This window comes from Panthera tigris, chromosome A3 (assembly GCF_018350195.1).
Source record: "Panthera tigris isolate Pti1 chromosome A3, P.tigris_Pti1_mat1.1, whole genome shotgun sequence".
In the NCBI taxonomy this organism is placed as follows: domain Eukaryota; kingdom Metazoa; phylum Chordata; class Mammalia; order Carnivora; family Felidae; genus Panthera; species Panthera tigris.
The window spans coordinates 22,794,023-22,811,038 of NC_056662.1; the positions used below are offsets into that span (position 1 = coordinate 22,794,023).

The 17,016-nt window shown below is 52.1% G+C and overlaps 1 protein-coding gene across 3 annotated transcripts in view; it reads right to left on the minus strand.

Annotated features, from left to right (window-relative positions):
- The window catches only part of DLGAP4 (DLG associated protein 4), an 85,018-nt gene extending 69,209 nt beyond the window's left edge, over positions 1-15,809 (minus strand). Inside the window, exons 1-5 of one of the 3 annotated variants that reach the window (XM_042980464.1) lie at positions 14,762-15,809; positions 11,832-12,073; positions 9,407-9,521; positions 6,690-6,740; positions 3,702-3,942 (exon numbers count right to left, since the gene is read on the minus strand). In XM_042980464.1, the coding sequence (XP_042836398.1) occupies positions 3,702-3,942; positions 6,690-6,740; positions 9,407-9,521; positions 11,832-12,073; positions 14,762-15,760 (1,648 nt within the window). In that variant the 5' untranslated portion in view covers positions 15,761-15,809. Of the gene's footprint in view, positions 1-3,701; positions 3,943-6,689; positions 6,741-9,406; positions 9,522-11,831; positions 12,074-12,171; positions 12,253-14,761 lie in introns of those variants that run through there. The other 2 variants (XM_042980459.1, XM_042980460.1) reach the window with 2 other exon arrangements.
- Between the last annotated feature and the right edge of the window lie 1,207 nt (positions 15,810-17,016).

Below are 17,016 nucleotides of genomic sequence, written 5' to 3' on the forward strand. Positions count from 1 at the left end.
TGGGTCTATGTGGAGAAAGGGCATTATGGGCAAGATTGCCAAGGTCTACTGATTAAGGATGCCACATATATAAGGGGGTGCTGTTTACAACACAGACATAATTGAATTATATACTTATTATGACAAAACTGTGGCAGATGGCAGTAAAAGACCTTATTCTAGTAAAAATTGTGCATCATGACAATTTTTCAGCATACGGCAATTAAGTGTCTGGAGGGGAGTGCCTTTTCCTAACCCAGCACAAAGATACCATATGGACCAGCTGCAGCTCTGGGCACAGGCTTGAAAATCTGGTGGCTTTGGTTTTCCCTGTGAGGCAGGTGGGTTTACCTGCTGAGCATAAGGGGGATCAGAGGGTGGAGGAGAGACGAGCAAGTATATAGTGGTCACTGTAGAGACCTGAGGGAGGGCTGACCAGGGATATGTCAGGGGTGAATTTTTCTTATGGCTCCAATCTGCTAGAAGCATGACTTCCTCACAGGTGTGGAGGTGGTATGAGTCTTGCAGACACACATGTCTGTGAGTGCGTATGCAGGTATATGTAGAGATCAAGTGTATATATGCTTGATCTCAGATACATCTGAGAGTATCAGTGTGCATGTGTTTTTATAATTTTTTAAAATCCTATATAGCTCTGAGGGTATACAACTTCCTGTACGTCTACAAAAGGAGGTTCACGTGGGCACATAGGTCTGGGTAGGTGTGAGATGTTGCTACGTGATACTTTCTTAAGTGTCTTGGTTTGGACTAAAGCCCCCAAACTAGGAATAATTGGAGGTTCACATCCCTACATTTAAAGCCAGATGTGCCAGGTGTTGGATCAACCATACAAGATAGACTGGTGGGAGGGTCGGGGGAGCTGTGGCTGATTGAATTTTTGGCCTCTTTTAAACATTTTTTAAATGTTTATTTATTTTTGAGAGAGAGACAGCCAGAGAGCATGAGCAGGGGAGGGACAGAGAGAGGGAGACACAGGATATGAAGCAGGCTCCAGGTTCTGAGCTGTCAGCACAGAGCCTAATGTGGGGCTCGAACTCACACACCACAAGATAACGATCTGAGCCAAAGTCAGACGCTTAACTGACTAAGCCACCCAGGCACCTCCCTCTTTTTCTTTTTAGATTCTAGGTTAAACAATCAAGAGAAGCCACATCCAGACCTGACATAAATCATGAGATCCTGCTGTTATGACTGGATGAGACTTTGGGAGTCTTGGGGATAAGTGTATTTTCTATGTGAGAGGGACGTGAATAAATGTAGTCAAGAGAGTGGACTACAGTAGATTCAATTATTGACCCTAATTTTTCACCCCTCCCTGTATCCACACCATTGCCATAAAAATACAGTTCCTTACATGAAAGTAGGAGGGTACCTCGCTGTCTCCTTTGAGCTTAGTCATATGACTACCTTTAGCCAACAGAATTTCAGTAGATAGCACACCAACAGGGGCCTTGAAATGTGCTAATTAGTTAAGCTTGCTCTCTTATGCTTCTGCCATCACTATGAGAAGAACATGCCCTGGCTGGGCCACCAATGCCAGGAGGATCCCTTTGGTTCTACGAGGAGGATGAGAGAGATGTGGAATAGGTCTGTTCCAGCTGACCCACAAATTTGGGAGCAAGAAATAAGTGTTAATTGTTGCATTACACTAATTTTGTGGTTGTTTGTTATGCAGAACTATTGTAGAAATAGCTGCTCAATGCAGGGACCCAAACAGTTCTGGGACATGTAGTCCATGACCCATCCTTAGTCCATTCGTGAGACATTGGGTTTGCAGAAGATTTGGGACTGAGGGTCTATTTGAAAAAAATTGCCGGTGTGCTATGTGTCTCCCCAGGCCCACCTGATGCTTAGAGAACTTCTCATGGGCCTGATGATATGGGGAATCTGACCCCTTACCTGAGGTTCCTATGGGACTGTAGCAGAGTACCTGGGAGAGCATGGCAGGGATCCCTTGGATTTGGAGGCTCTAGAACGTGGGCCTCAGCATCTGCTAGGAGACCTCTGAAATGGAGAGACTGGTATGGTTACCAATGATAGCAGGTCTAGAAGAAAGGCCGTAGCAGATAAGCCCATACTTTCCGAGTCCCACATGGCAAGAGCCTCATTTTCACACAGGTAAAGTGGGAGTCAAGGAAGAAAGTACGGCTGGAGTTGTCATCAGGGACTTTGCCCAAGATGACTGCCTGGCAGGGCCAGGTACCCTAACAAAGAGAAGTTGAGTGAGGCGGAGGGGGACCAGCAGCTGGAGACACTAAGGGGGAATAAGCAGCAGTGGGCTGGAGGGGGACTGCCCATGTCAGGAAAGGAGGCACCATGAGGGCCCTGCAGGACAGAAGAAACTCCAGAAGCACGACTTAGCAGAAAGAGCCAGCATATCGCATCTGTTATATAGAAAGTCCTGACACCAGACAACACCCGCACTTAGTTACCTTCCTGTCCCGCCTGGAGGGACCAGAAACAGCCACTAGTGAACAAGGAACAGAGAAGACACTAACCACCATACCCAGCTCCCTACCATGGGCTTCGTAGCCTGAGTTAGGATCTACCTGCAGAAGCATAAGATCTGAGGTTGATAAGACTGAAGGCTTGCAGTGAGTCCAGACTGGACTCTTAATACCTAAAGATGAGACTATTCCTTAAAGTCTAAAAGTGACTGAGAAAATCTCAGGGATCTGCCCAGATATCACCCAGGGTTTGAAAGGCAATAGTGAAACAAAGTAGTTTCTGGCTCTGCCCCCTGCAAAGACCAGTTCATTCACTCAGTAAACTAATTTTCTGTACATAGAACAGCCATAGGATTCAAGTTCATTTATTTATATCAAATACCAATTGAGCACTCGAAACATGTCTCTTTTCCTACGACAATCCAGTCCCAACTGCTTTTGATTGCCAAGAAAGTCAGAGTCAAGCCTGAGAACCAGCAATAATAGCTCCCACCATGTGCAAGGCTGCCTGAACACTCCCTACATACAGTCTTATTTCATCTCCCCAGGAGCTCTCTGGGGTCTGGCTTATGCTTCAATTTATAGATGAGGAACCTGAGACTGTGGAAGGAAAACTAGCTAGCCAGAGTAGGATCAAAGCTCTCTATACTAAACCAGAAATTGTTTATGATTTTCTTTGGTCTTGATTTTCACGGCTTGCTCTGTGACACAGAGTTCCCTTTTTCTCTGATCAGGCATAGACTGTCTCCAGAGGACTTAGAACAGGTATCAGGAAGGACAGGTTGTCTCTGTGACTATGAGAGAAACTTACAAACTCACCCCTCTGAGAAGGCTCCATGCAGATGCCATCCTCTTGCCTGTAGGTTCTAACCCTCCAGATAGGTTCACCTATTGTCTACCTGAGCTAATCCAACAGGGAGGCAGGGCTGCAGTAAGCCCTGCTCACCAGCAGGTGGCTGCTCTGAGCCAGGGTCTGGACAGTCCCTAACATCCAGGTATCCCAAAGCAGTCTGTGACTCCCTCACCCTACTGCCGGTGATGACATCTGCCTCTGTGACCTCCATTTGACCTCCAATTTGCCAGCTTGTGGGAAGTTCAGTCTCAACGCCTCTTGCTTTTGCTCCTAACCATCCCTCCAGCCCTGGCTAGCCCACCATAGATTCTTCCCAGGCATTCCCCGCATCTGATCTACCAGGAATTGTCCTCAGGTCCCCGTGTGAGAAACAAAAAGAACCCCCTCATCTCAGTACTCACTCGGAAGCGTGCGACTGTTGCTGAGGCTGCCAGTGCTGGGCGGGGGGGAGAGGGACTGCAGGGAGACACTGTCCTCCTCCTGCGAGCAGCCCGCCTGGATGGCCCGCAGGTAGCTGTGGCTGCGGGAGCGAAAGTAGCTGGGCAGTGGCAAGTCCAGTGCCTCCGCTGCTGCAGACTCTGCTTCACTGCAGGCCGACTCGCAGGCTGCCTCATACTGGTCGCTCAGATCTGCCTCCCGTACCTATCCGGGCAAAGGCGGGCGTCAGGGGTCAGCAGTGCCCATTCTGGAGGGACTGGGCACTTGGTGGATGACTCAGCTTCAGGGCTGGAGAGTCTGTGGGGCCTCAAGTCAGCCCACCCTTTCCTCCCATGTCACTCAAGGTACTGGGTGGGCAGATGGAACCCTTAAGAAATATATACAGCCCCTGTCACTTCTCTGGACCTCAATTTTCCCATGTCTACAATGCAGGACAAAATGTTAAGGATAACTTAATAGATCTTGTGTGTCCATACTGATCAATTGATAGGTTTTGAGGTCACATCTGAATTCAGCCAGAAAGAAGGCTATAATCAATTAGTAATGTCTACCTTGAATGTTGGAATGGGAAGTGGCAGTAGATGTGCTAGATATTTACCATCGTATGGTACAATCCCTTTATTTTCACAAGGAAACTGAGGGCCAGTGAGGGGAAGATACTTGCCAGGTGTACCCAATGAGGAAGTGGCTGAATCAATACTCTAAATGTGAATTTAAGGAAGATTAATGTAGCCCTGTGGTACAGAATGAATGTTGGGAAGGGAGTCTGGAATGGAGGCAGAGGCCAGAGATGAAGCTGATGCAATAGTCTGGTGAGAGAAGATAAAACTGGAATAAGGGTAGTGGCAGTGAGGATTGATTAGTGATGTCTGCCATGGGCAGTATGGAGAATGGGGACGTGTATGCTATGTGCCATCTCACATCCAGTTCAACCTTGTTTAGGTGGTTTCTAAGTGTCTCTCTAGAGATGGCCATCCAAGGTCCTACAGATCTGCAGTTGAGAGTGTGGGCATACAGGGGCCCACCATCCATATACTCTCCAAGGGTCCTGGAAGGGTAAGTCTGACCCAGGTCTCAGGGCATGATGGTAACTGGAGACCACACAGTATAATCTGAGGAGTCAGCTGGCAAAGGATGGATACTGAATGGAAGTCCTGGGGGAGGCCTACGCAAGAAGGGAGAGGGCAGAAGTTGACTGAGCACCATGTGGAGGAAAGATGGAGCTGGGCCTGGGACCAGCTCTGCCTTGGACCTGGCTGTGTGACCTCCAAGTATCACTATCCTCTGGGTCAGTGTCTCCTATCTAAATGAAATGGGATGCTTGTGTACTTGTCTGGCACTGCATCAGGTAAAACGACTAGATGGATCATCACCCAATCTGCAGCATATGTTTGGAAAGCTCTAAATTTGTGCTGTCCAATATGGTAGCGGCTAACCATGTGTGGCTATTTAGGTGTAAATTAATTTAAATTGAAAATTCAGTTCCTTAGCTACACTGGCTACATTTCACTTGCTCATGCTATCTTACTGGACAGCGTGTAGTACACAACATTCCCACCTTCACAGAAAGTTCTATCGGACAATACTGATAAACTGAAATGCAGGCCATGTGGCATACCCAAAACTCATCTAGAGTGGGTATTCAAGAGATAGGTGTTTATCCTCCACAGGTATAACCTGAAGTACACTGAAAGGCCCTCGTGATTGCCAAGGGCAATGAGGTCTTGCTTAGGGACTGCAGTCATGGCATAGCTCTGGAACTAGGCTGCCAGAGTTTCAACCCTGGGTCCGTCATTTCCTTGTAATATGAATGTAGGCAAGTCACTTAACTGCTCTGTGCCTCAGTTTCCGCATCTATAAAATAGGGACTAATTATACACCAGATTTCATAGGATTGTTGTCAAGATTAAATGAGATAATTCATATCACATGCTTAGAACAGTGTCAGGAGAGTGAGCACCTGGTGACCTATCCCTATTATTATAGGCAGCTCTGTGAGGTGAGTACAAGGATTTGTAAATATTGGCTAAGATGCTCACAAGCTCTGGAGGGCAGGCCAATGGGTCAGGGCTGTTGGTATGTATATCGCTGAGGATATACTGTGTGCAGGGAATGCCCTGGAATTTTGTATGTTAACACATCACATCCTTACCACGAGCCTGTGGAAGTTAGGGGAGAAGGAGGTCACTTGGCTCACTGTGGGCTCCCCAAAGACCTTCTGGAATAATGCGTTTGACAAGAACCATGACATGAGGGTGGAGGCACACGAGGCATCCATAGCTGGAGTCAGGAGATGAGGGGCCAGGCCCAGATTTGCCCCTTGGACAGGTCCCTTGTTCACTGCTGGCTGAAATGAGGGGGTGAGCTTGGAGCACCTTTCCTGTCTGTCTTTATGGCCTTGGGGCTGGGGCCTGGGAAGGAGGAGAGAGCCACTTCCAGGGGCAGGATGGGTGTGCATGGGAAGGGGGCACCGTTAGGGCAACCAGACAGTGCCAGGACTGGCACCACCTCCACCAAGTTTTGTAAAATTGAAAAGTCTCTGCATTCATGCCAACACCCCAACATACTTAAAGGTCTTGCTGGAGCCCAAGAAAGGTGGCCAATACCACCAGCCCGCGGCCATCAACTTGTCCAAATAAAAGTCTCCTAGCTAGAAGACTCTCAGGTTATGCTTTCTCTTATCCCAGGATTATTTCTTCCCCCATCCATAGGACTAGCCCATTCTTTCCCATTTTTAAGAAGAGGAAACTGAGGCACAGAACAATGAAGTGAAAGGGCCAGTGAATGGAAGGTCAGGGCAGAGTGTGGGTCTCACTGGACGTGACTTTCCTGGTGCTGGCTCTGTTTCCTGGTTCTGGCCTGGGCAGGGGCTAAGACCACTCAGATGCCAGGTGTCAGGCCTAGCCCTGGACTCTGGGATCAGGGTACAAGAGAATGGCAAGCATACTGACCTGCTGCTCATGGCCAAACAACTGGGGGATCAGGGAGGCCTGTCCAAAAATCTGCAGGAAAGAGAGGGGGAGGGTTATGGGGAGACCAAAGGTGGGAACTGGGGTAGGGGATTCAGGCTCAGCTGCAAGAGAACTAGTGGATGGCTGGTCTAACCTCCCCAGACTGGCTGAGGCCTAGGTGCTAGGAGGTCTCACTTAGCTTCCTTCAGGGATGGGAGGCTCACTCCTTCTGGGGCTGGGTGCTACTGACGATTTGTAATCTGCTGTTTACACATGTTTCTTTTGGTCTGGCCCCTGGGAGATGCCCTGTCTGCTGCCTCTCACCTAGGCAGGTGGCTCCCCCACCCCCAGATCTACAGATTAGGCCCAGAACCCAGAGACTTCTCTTCCCTGGTCAGGGCCTACATATTCTAGTGCCTGGTGGGAAGGGGGCTCCTTCTGGCAGGAGTCAAGGCCTCAGAGACACAGCCAGAGGGATATCTCTGACTTTAGGGGCACATATGTGGCTTGGATCACTCAATCTTCTAGGGGTAAGGGTTTGAGAGCTCAGAGGGCCCTGGCCTAGGAGAGGGCTGGGCTGGACAGAGGGCAGTGGCAGAGACCTGGTGGCATCCCCAGCCTGGCTGATTCCATGTGCTCTTTTGTGTAGCCAAAGGACAAAAGTGTTCCTTCCAGATGCCAGGGCCAGGCAGAGGTGAAGATGAGTTGTCTGAGAGAGGAAGACTCAGAGAGAAACATGGATGTGGGACCTACCAGAGGGAGTCGGAGAAAAATGTGTATGAGGAGAGAGAAAAACAGAGGGAGACAGATACAAAGAGGAAGACTGAGGGACAAGAGAACATGGTAGGATGGGAGACACAGGGAGGGAAGCCACCCATTCAGCAAACACCTATGTGCCCTGTGCCTCATGCTGAGGTCAAGGACGCCATGGGGAACCACACAGCAAGGCCCCACTTGCAGGGGGCTCCCAGTCTTAAGAGTGAGACAGACACCAAGTAAATAAACAGATATAATTCCAGATAGGATAGTGCTGTCAAGAAAATGAAGCAGGGTAAGGGAACAGTGCCCTCGGGGCTCCTTTAGAAAACCATAGGGCAGGTTCCCCTGAAGTGACATTTGAGCCAAGACCAGAAACACGGAGAAGAACCAGCTGAGCAAATATCTGAGAGAGGGGTGCTCCTGGGAGAGGGAACAGCAAATGCAGAAATCAGGACAGGAATTGGGTGTGTGTGTGAGGAGCAGAAAGGAGGCCAGTGTGGCTGGAACAGGGTGGCTGACAGAGCAAGTCTGAGATCCTGTGTGAGAGAGAGGCGGGCCGTACAAGTCTGAGTGAGGAGTCTGGCTTTCATTGAGGGCAGGTGGGAACCATGGAGGGTGTGGAACAGGAATGTGGTGTGATCTGCCTTACATCCTTCACAAGCTCCCTCTGGCCACTGGGAACAGAGTGCAGTTGACAGGCCTAGAGGCCAGGGCAACTGTTCATGTGAAATTTGGTGGGGCCTGGATGAGGACAGCAGGGACAGAGAGTCCAGGGTGCTCCATTCCTCCCCATGTCTGAGGTCAGTCTCCTTGGTTTGGGAACGACAGTGCTGTGGGCAGGGGGCTGGGGTTGGAGCGGGGTGGGGGGGTGGCTTTGGCCAGGCGAGGAACAATGGAGTGGTGAGGAACTGGGGTCCAAAAGCCTTCCAGGTCTAAGCGGTGCAAGCTTGGGCCATGGGGCTACACACAGTGGGACCTGCGGCCTGTTCCTGCCCAGAGAGGAGGCTGGGTCTGCACCTGGCGCCTCCATTGCCTCACTCTGCTACTACCAGCAGGTGTTGCCTTCTCTAGGCCTCACCTCCCCATCCACACCATGCGGGGAGCCCTTGAAACTTAGCTGATCCTCCCTTTGCAAACCCTAAAGTGCTGTGCATATGTCAGAGGCTGGGGTCCGGGTCTAGGTCTGACAGTCCCGGATCCCTGCCCAGCTTTGCCTTCTCCTTGCTGTGTGGCCTCACTTATCTGAGCCTCAGTTTCCTCATCTGTGAAATGGGGATATAAGTAATAAGCACACCCACCCCCGGAGGTGGCTGTGAGGGTTCAAGGAGTTGGTGGTTATGAGAATGAAAAAGTACAGCACAGTATGCTTATTGCTGTTAGTGGCAGAGGTGTCTGGACCCTGGAAGTCCAACTTTCCACTGAGCCGGTGGGCCCTGGAGGTCCAGAGTAGAGAAGCAACTTACTCAAGGTCACACAGCAAAATAACAATAATAACCATAAAGTTAGGCACCCTTTTCTGAGAACACTACATTCATTATCTCATTAATTCCTCACAACCTTTGAGATAGGAATTGTCACCCTTCTGTGGTAAATCAGGAAACTGAGGCTCAGGGAGGGAGTGACTTGTCCTGGGTTCATACTATCAGTGACAAGACTGGGACTCAAACCCACGTTTCCAGTTACCTCTCTTCAGGGCTCCTGGGTCTATAGCAGTGGTGTGGTCCCTCCCTCAGGGCTCTCAGCTTAGTTCATGCAATGTCAGGCCCTGTGACTGCTCTCCAGGCACAGGACAGTCAGTGGGGCAGACATACATACACAGGCAGCTTCAGGAACAAAGACCAAACAGAAGCACAGTGCGGACATCTGGGGACTGCTCAACAGGGGCTGATCCTGGATGTCTGTCCTCTTGGGTGAGAGCTCTCACACCCACTGACCATCTGGCTACCCACTACCCTCACCTGGCTGATGCAGCTGGAGTCGTTGAGGCTGTCGCTGACGGGATTGTAGTCCTCCTCCCAGCTCGGACACTTGGAAGGCAGCAGCATGTCCACTGAATCCAGGCGGTCCAGACTCCTGGTGAGGGTGGGGGGCAGACAGGGCTCAGCACACCCATTGTTCAGCCTGGGAAACTGAGGCCCAGAGGGGAAAAGACTGGCCAAGGTCATCCAGTGGCAGAGGGAAAAATGGAAGTCACTGCCAGCCTGTGTAGTGTTGGTGAGTGAAGGACAGTAGGTGGGTGTCAGGGTCAAGGAGCATGGGGAGAGCTCCCAGCTTTTGGAGGCTTGCATCTGGAGTGTGCAGGTGGTCCCCACCTGTCATGTCTGCTGCAGCCGCAAGGTGGCAGCACAAGCTCACTTTTGACCATCTCAAACCCAAGGCAGAGCATACCAGCCCAGTTCAGTGGCTGGATGGAGTAGGTAGGTCAAGGCTCAGAGCCTTGATTTCAGGCTAGAACTGCCCAAAGGGCATCAGTTTCCAGATGGTTCCAGATATCAGTTTCCACATGATATCCAGATGGCTTCCACCAGCCTCCCAAAGACTCACCACTTCCCATGGCCCTGGCTCTTCAATTTTTCTCACATCTATCTGACCCTGGGTTCCTCCTTCACCACTGCTCTGGGGTGAAGATTCAAGCACCCAACAGCTCAGGCCTTAACACAGATGAGCTTGGATTGGAATCCAACTTCCTCACTGGGTGACCGTGGGCAATCATAACCCCTTGCCTATGTCTCAGTTTCCTTACCTATAAAGTGGGGATGACAATGTGCCTGCCTGCTTGAGGATTCAGTAATGCAGATTAAAGTGCACTGGGGCAGGTAAAGAGCCCAGAGTACAGCAAGTGCTAACAGATGGTGCCCGTAACTATTGCTACTATTGTATTATTTAATTCCCTCTCATTCAAGGTCTCTACCTGGGTCCTGTCCACCTCTCCCACCTCAGTGCCCATTGGTCATTCACGGAGCTGTGGGATCTCAGTACTAGAAGTGTCTCAGAGATCATCCAGCTTAACCCCCTCACTTAAAGATGGGGAAACTGAGACTCAGAGAGGGACAGACCTGGGACTGGACAATGGTGTCCTGAATTCCCACCTGGAGACCATTCCTTGCCTTCTGTCCCACTGTGCACCCCTTAAGCAAATCCCTGTCCCAAGGAGACTTGGCTTCTCTGAGGCCACTGCCCCTCCCTGCATCAGTGCTATGTTACTGCTTTCTTCCCTCTGTCAAAGTCTTCCCAGAAGCCTTGGCTCATGCCCCTAGTAGTTGAAGAACTAAGCTTGTTTCCTTTAACTCTTCTTTTTGTTTCTGACTTGCTTTAGTCTCTTTTCCTCAAAGGACTCTAAAACTGCTCTACTAAGTTTTACCTGGTTTGCACTTAGTGATGGGCTTTTCTGTAACTCCCCCCCCCCCCCTTTTCTGTTCTGATTCCCATGGTAACTTCTGCATGTGAAGGCCTCACATCTAACATTTTAATTGTTGCTTTCTGTGTGCATGCATCTCATTTGTTCACACTTTCATTAATTCTTCCAAGTCTTAAAGCAACAGGATGGAGCTCAAATGGTGGAATTCTAGGCAGGGTGATGGGACAGGTGAAGGTTATCTATCTCCCTTTGACTTAGGGATATATCCACCTCCTCAGTCTTGGAGCTCACCACATGCATGAATTACAGGGGCAAGGGCAGAGGGGTCTCTGGCCTTCCCTGGTCAGTCTTGCTGGTACAAGTGGTGGGCCCACTAAGGGCAGGGTTCTCCTAACCTGAAGAAGAGGGTTCCCTAGCACAGTTCTCCTGTGGGAGTGTAACTCACCTGGGCATGTGACTCCTGTGGGCAGGGTTTACCTGGGCCACTCTAGAGAGATTCTCCTTATTGTTTACCAAAGGATGAGGCTCACCTGTGGTCGGGACTTAACTGGTGGGGGCTTATGGGGTGGTTCAACAAATGACAGCGTTCTCCAGAGTCACCTTATCAAATGCAGGGCCAACCTAAGGATGACGATCTCTGGGAGAGGGCTAACCCAGGGGGCCTGGATCTTTGGGAGCCCGGGTTCACCCGGATCTTTGGCTGTACGGCAGGATTCGCCTATGGGGTGGGACTTTCCTAGGGGCCCGTAGCGGAGGAAAGCGAGGTTCCCAGGAGTGGGACGTACTTGTGAGGAGCTCATCTAGGGACTAGCCTTGCCCGTGTGCGGAGCCCGTGAGAGCGAAGGACGCTTTCCCAGGGAAGGAAGAGCTCACGAGCGGTAGGGGCTCCCAAAAGGGCAAGTTAGCCTGTGGGCGGGGCTCCCCGGAGGCAGGACTTTGGAGACGTCCTGGGGCTGGTACTCGGCGTTCCGGGGGGCGGTGCTTGCCTGTGGGCGGGGCTCTAGGAGGCGGGGCAGAGCGCTCACCTGCGGGGGTTGCTCTGCTCTCCCAGCGACTGCTGCGTGGCCCTTAGGTAGCTCTGGCGCCGCGCTGCCGTCTTGGGTGAGGGCTTGGGGCTGCCGCCGGACTCGTCGCTGTCCTCGTCACCCATGGCCTTGATGTAGCTGCCGCTGCGCATGCGCCTGCAGGGTATGGGGCCCTCGGCCGCGGAGTCCGCCTCGCGCGGGGACAGCAGCGCGGTGCTCCATTCGCCGCCGCCGCCGGGCACCTGAGGATGGGCGGACAGGCCTCAGCGAGGGTGGCGAGGGGTGGGGGGCAGCGCACACCCTCAGCGCGCCGCCGGCCGCCCAGCCTCGGGCACATCACCTGGGTAATGGTGCTCCGGACCCTGAAGCTCCCCGGCTCTCCACCTCGGAGGGTTTTGGCCTTCCATGCTGGGTACTGCCTTTGAAGCCACCTGGCAGCAGGGCAGAGCCCCAGGCTGGGAAGGATACTTAAGTTCCAGAGACAGCTCTGCCACAGCTTCACTGTGTGGCCTTAAGCAAATCCTTGCCCCTATCGGGCCTCAGATTTCTCTCTCCATGGATCCCAGGCTGGGTGAGCCCCGGCCAAACGGCCCAGTCTATAAGATCACAATGGTATCCACTGCAGCTCCCCGATTCTGAGCACCCACTGTGTTCCTATCACTTCACTCTGTTATCTCAGAGGATAGTTTATGATCCCACTACACGGATGAGAACATCAGGCCAGAAAGAGGTCCTCAGACCTGGCACCAAGAGCCTGTCCTATGATGGGGGCAGGGAGGACTGCTCAGATGACACCAGCACATCAGTAGGGAGGCAGGGTTCTTGGAGCCAGTCAACATCCTGTATCTCACTGATGGGTAAGCCAAGGCACAGGGTGCAGAGAGGCTTGTGGGAATCTGGCAGCCAGGTGGTGACCTGGAAAAAGGGCTGTTTTCCCATCTGACATGTATACACAGTGGATGTGCACTTCATGATCAAAGAGTACACACATCTTAGTGCCTGCAGAGCCTCAGCCCAAGCACAGAGTGCACCCACCCTGCCATGTCCACATATCTCAGAGAGCAAGCAAGCATACCTTCCCCCACACACCCATCTCACCAAGGACACACCCCACAGCCTCCACTTCACCACGTGCCAGCCCCTAAACAAGTACACGGCGTGAACACAGAGCATACTCACACCCGTCCTCACAAACACAGTAAGCAACCACTACACCGTGGACACACTGCAACATGACCCTACTTCACTGTGTCTTTGCCTCAACATGTACAGAGTGCACAACCTCTCTAGGCTCTATACGCTTCACCACAGATGTCCGGGTAAGAAACACTTCTCAGTGTCCACACCATACCCATTCTTTACCTCATGCACAAATGCACACTCCCAGCATCACCACACCTACACAGACACCACATCCTTCTAGATGCCTGTACTGCCAGTGGCCAATTCTCAGCTAAGGGACAGTTCCTATCTGGGACTCCCACCCCAGGACTCTCCTCTGTCCCATTTGACCCCCAGTTGACTGCCCAGCCAGTTACTAGGGCCTGCACATTCTATCTCCCATCTTCCCTACCTCCACCTGTCCCTTGGGAAGGTGACATTCTATATTCCTGCTTAAAACCTGTTGCTATCCCAGCATCCCCCCCACCCACTTCCCATGACCCAAGCAGGCAGCACAAACCCCAGGGCCTGCAGGGCCGTCCTTTCATGATGTTTCTGAAGCCTTTTCACATGATCAGACCAAACCACACCATTTTGAGAGAGAGCCAGGTCACACACCATCCTTTCTGATGTTTCTAAACTAAGGAAGTGGATTGAGAACCACAAAAGCCTTAAATATATAAAATACTGCCTAGATTTCATTTTCCTGCTATTGAAAAAAAATAGCTTTTCCCCCCATAGTCTCTGTCTTTGGAATTTTTATATAGAATGACAAGAACTCAGGGCTTTGTCAGACTTTGATGTTCATCTGCTTCAAAATGCATCTAATGTGTTCCCAAAGGCGGACCAGGTCTGTGCTGGCATACCCCCCAGGATGAAGCACTCACTACCTACAGAAGCAGCCCCTTCCATCTTGGTGGGTATTGAAATCTGCTTCCGTAACCTCCACCCAAGCTTGGGCTTTGCCCCCAGGAACTGTGCCCAGTTCATAGCCACTGGCCCTGCTCTTGACAGCCCCAGGGGATGTGTAGCAACAAAGATGTCTCTGAGCCTTCTGCCACTTTCCAGGAGTGTGCCGTTGATGCATAAGTGCCTGAATAAACATTAACATTTGAAAGAAGCAAGTTAGTCCTGAGCTGAAGCTGGGTTAGGGCCTCCTGAAGCCCTCCATGCTGATCTCCATTACACTCTGTTCATACTGACATGACTATCTGTTTATGCATCATTCTCTCCCAGCATTCTGATAATCGGGGCTCTGTCTCATCTATTTCTAGCTCTGTTCACTTAAATGTCCATCTGTTCCTCTACCCTTCTCTCTTCTCACATTTCCTGAGCACTACTTCTCTGCCAGACCCTGTCCTGGGCCTTAGGGACACACAGCTGCATCAGATGTGGTCCCTGTCTTCAAGGAGCCCATGGTCTGGTGCGGACAGCAGGCAGGAAGTTGGCGATTAGAACGCTATGCAATTGGTCCTGTGAGGAGGATGGATGGCACAGCTTCCAGATTTGTCCTCTAGAGGGCAGGTGCATGTTTTCGTTCCTACTCTGGGCTGGGCTCAGAAGAACCCTAATCAATGTCTGCTGAAAGCGTGACCAGTGGAAGGAATCCTCTTATTAAGCAGGTACTGCCAGACACCCATTTCACAGTGTTTACTCACAGAGGCCCGGAGTGAAGCGACTTTCCAAGTAAATCTGTGGTACAGCTGGCTCTCAGAACTGGTGCCTTCCCCACAGTCCTCACCCCACCCCTAACCCAGGCAGGGACCCACCTGCAGGTAATGGTAGGCTAGACCCTGGTGGCAGGATTTGGACTTTAGCAGGCTCTTATCCAAGGTGGCTGAGGTCTTCTGGCAGACCTCGTGGGCGTGGCTGAGGGTCAGAGTGGACCAGGAGCCCCGCTTGACATAGTTGGTGTCAGTGCCCACCCCGAGGCTGGGACAGGCAGCTGGGGGTGCAGGAGGGGGTGGTGGGGCAGTCAGCTCGGTGGTGGTGTTTTTGGCTGCTTTGAGCATGTGCCCACTGATGGTGTTGTAGGCGTGCATGAAGTAGCGTGGCTGGCTGCGTTCCGCCTGTCGCCCTAGCGTCATCAGCCCAGAGGCTGGGCCACTGCTGCGGAAGGCGCCACTCTCGCCGTCCAAGTTGTCATCAGAGCTCCACCAGCCCGAGATGTTGGAGCGGCTACGCCTTTTGGGCTCCCCAGCCTTGGCCCGCTCCTTGCTCTTGGCCCTCCGGCCCTTGCCGTCCTCCAGGCCACCTTTCTTGCTGCCATTGCCACCAATCTTGCCTGCCGTGCCCTCCAGTGAGGGTGCCTTGGTGAAGAAGAGCCGCTGGACTGAGTGGACCAGGTGGCGGATGCGGCCAGGACTCTCACCACGGGCCTTGGCCTCACCACGGGGGAACTGGAGCGTACTAAAGCCATCGCGGTGGATGGGCAGCTGCTTCTCAAACTGGTCCAGGAGGTTGGCGGGCAGCCGGTTGATCTTGGTGGCCTGGGCATGGCTGGGAAAGGGGCTCTCCTCCGGCACCTCGAAGTGGGAGTTATAGTGGATGCGGGGAAAGGTGCTGCTTGGAGGCGGCAGCTGGTTGTTGAGTGGGAAGAGACCATCCCCAGGCAAAGCGTTCTGGCCAGGGAAGCGAGCCTCGCGGGCAAAGGCCTCCGTGGGCGATAGCAGATAGGGGTTGCGGTCAGGCCCTGCAAACAGGGGCTCATGTGGTGGGTCCAGGCTGTCGGAGAGGTGGCGGGGGCGGCTGTCACCGAGGCCTTTCATGATCCCAGCCCTCGGGGCAGGGGCCGTCGCCCTAGTGGGGCGCCCGGGTTGCCTCTCCCGGGCGGCAGCTGTCCTGAGGGAGAGAAGACAGAGAATAATCAGCTGAATCTGGAGGGGACAGGGTTCCAGGAGTGTCCTCCAGACCCCCACAGATATCAGGATTGGGAGGATTACTGAAGACTCTTGGCCTACCCTTAACATTTTGGGGTGGAGGACAAGAATACAAATGGAGGCCCACAAGATCCCATGCTGGCCCTGGAAGCAGGCCTGAGCTCATTTGGGTAGGGAATTCCAGGGTCCCCAGTATCCAGAGTATGGCTCTGAGTGAGCATGTCCCCTTGGCCCCTGAACATTCTTGCCTATAAGGAAGAACACAGCTGTAAGAGGGCCAGAGAAGCCTTCTGTTTTTTTTAATGTTTATTTATTTTTGAGAGAGAGAGAGAGAGAGGGAGAGAGTGAGCAGGGGAGGGGCAGAGAGAAGGGAACAGAGGATCCAAAATGGGCTCTGCACTGACAGCAGCGAGCCTGATGTGGGGCTTGAACTCATAGACCTCAAGATCATGACCTGAGCTGAAGTCGGACATTCAACCCATTGAGCCACCCGCGCCCCCCCCCCCCAGGAGGAGCCTTCTAAAGAGTGGGGTCCAGGATAGGGCCTGTCTCACCTGGGTCTGAGGGCAGTACTGTCCAACTCTTACTTTAGCAGAGGATTCTTACATCAAAAATAGACCCTCTATAAAAACCTGCTCTGTCCCTCAACAGATGTCTACCAAGTGTGACTTCTGCGCTAGGTGCTAGAGGCTCCAACATCACAGAAGCCAATAAGCCCATTAGCACATCATTTCCAACTGGGATGAATCAATGATGGTCAGCCTGGAACAGAGTTCCCAGTGAGTCAATAACAGGAGCACATCCTCAGGACTGGGTGGACAGGACAAGGCCTTGGTTGAGGGTGGCATTTAAGTGGAACCACTATGACCCAGTTTCCCCATTTGTAAAACAGGGCAGTTGGACTGGTTAGATCTTCCATCCAGGACCATGCAGGAAATACCAGTCTCAAACTTAGGCAAGTACCTTTCCTTTCTGGGCCTCAGTCTTCCCGGAGGGGAGTTAGTGAGGTTTCTGAGCCCTGGCCCCACCACCAGCTCTACTCAGAGGAGTCCCAAGGCTTGCCGTGGACTGTGTGCTCGGCGTGCGGAGTATCTGAAAGTAATCAGTGTGGCTGGAACAGAGCAAGTGAGGACAAGGGCAGTGGG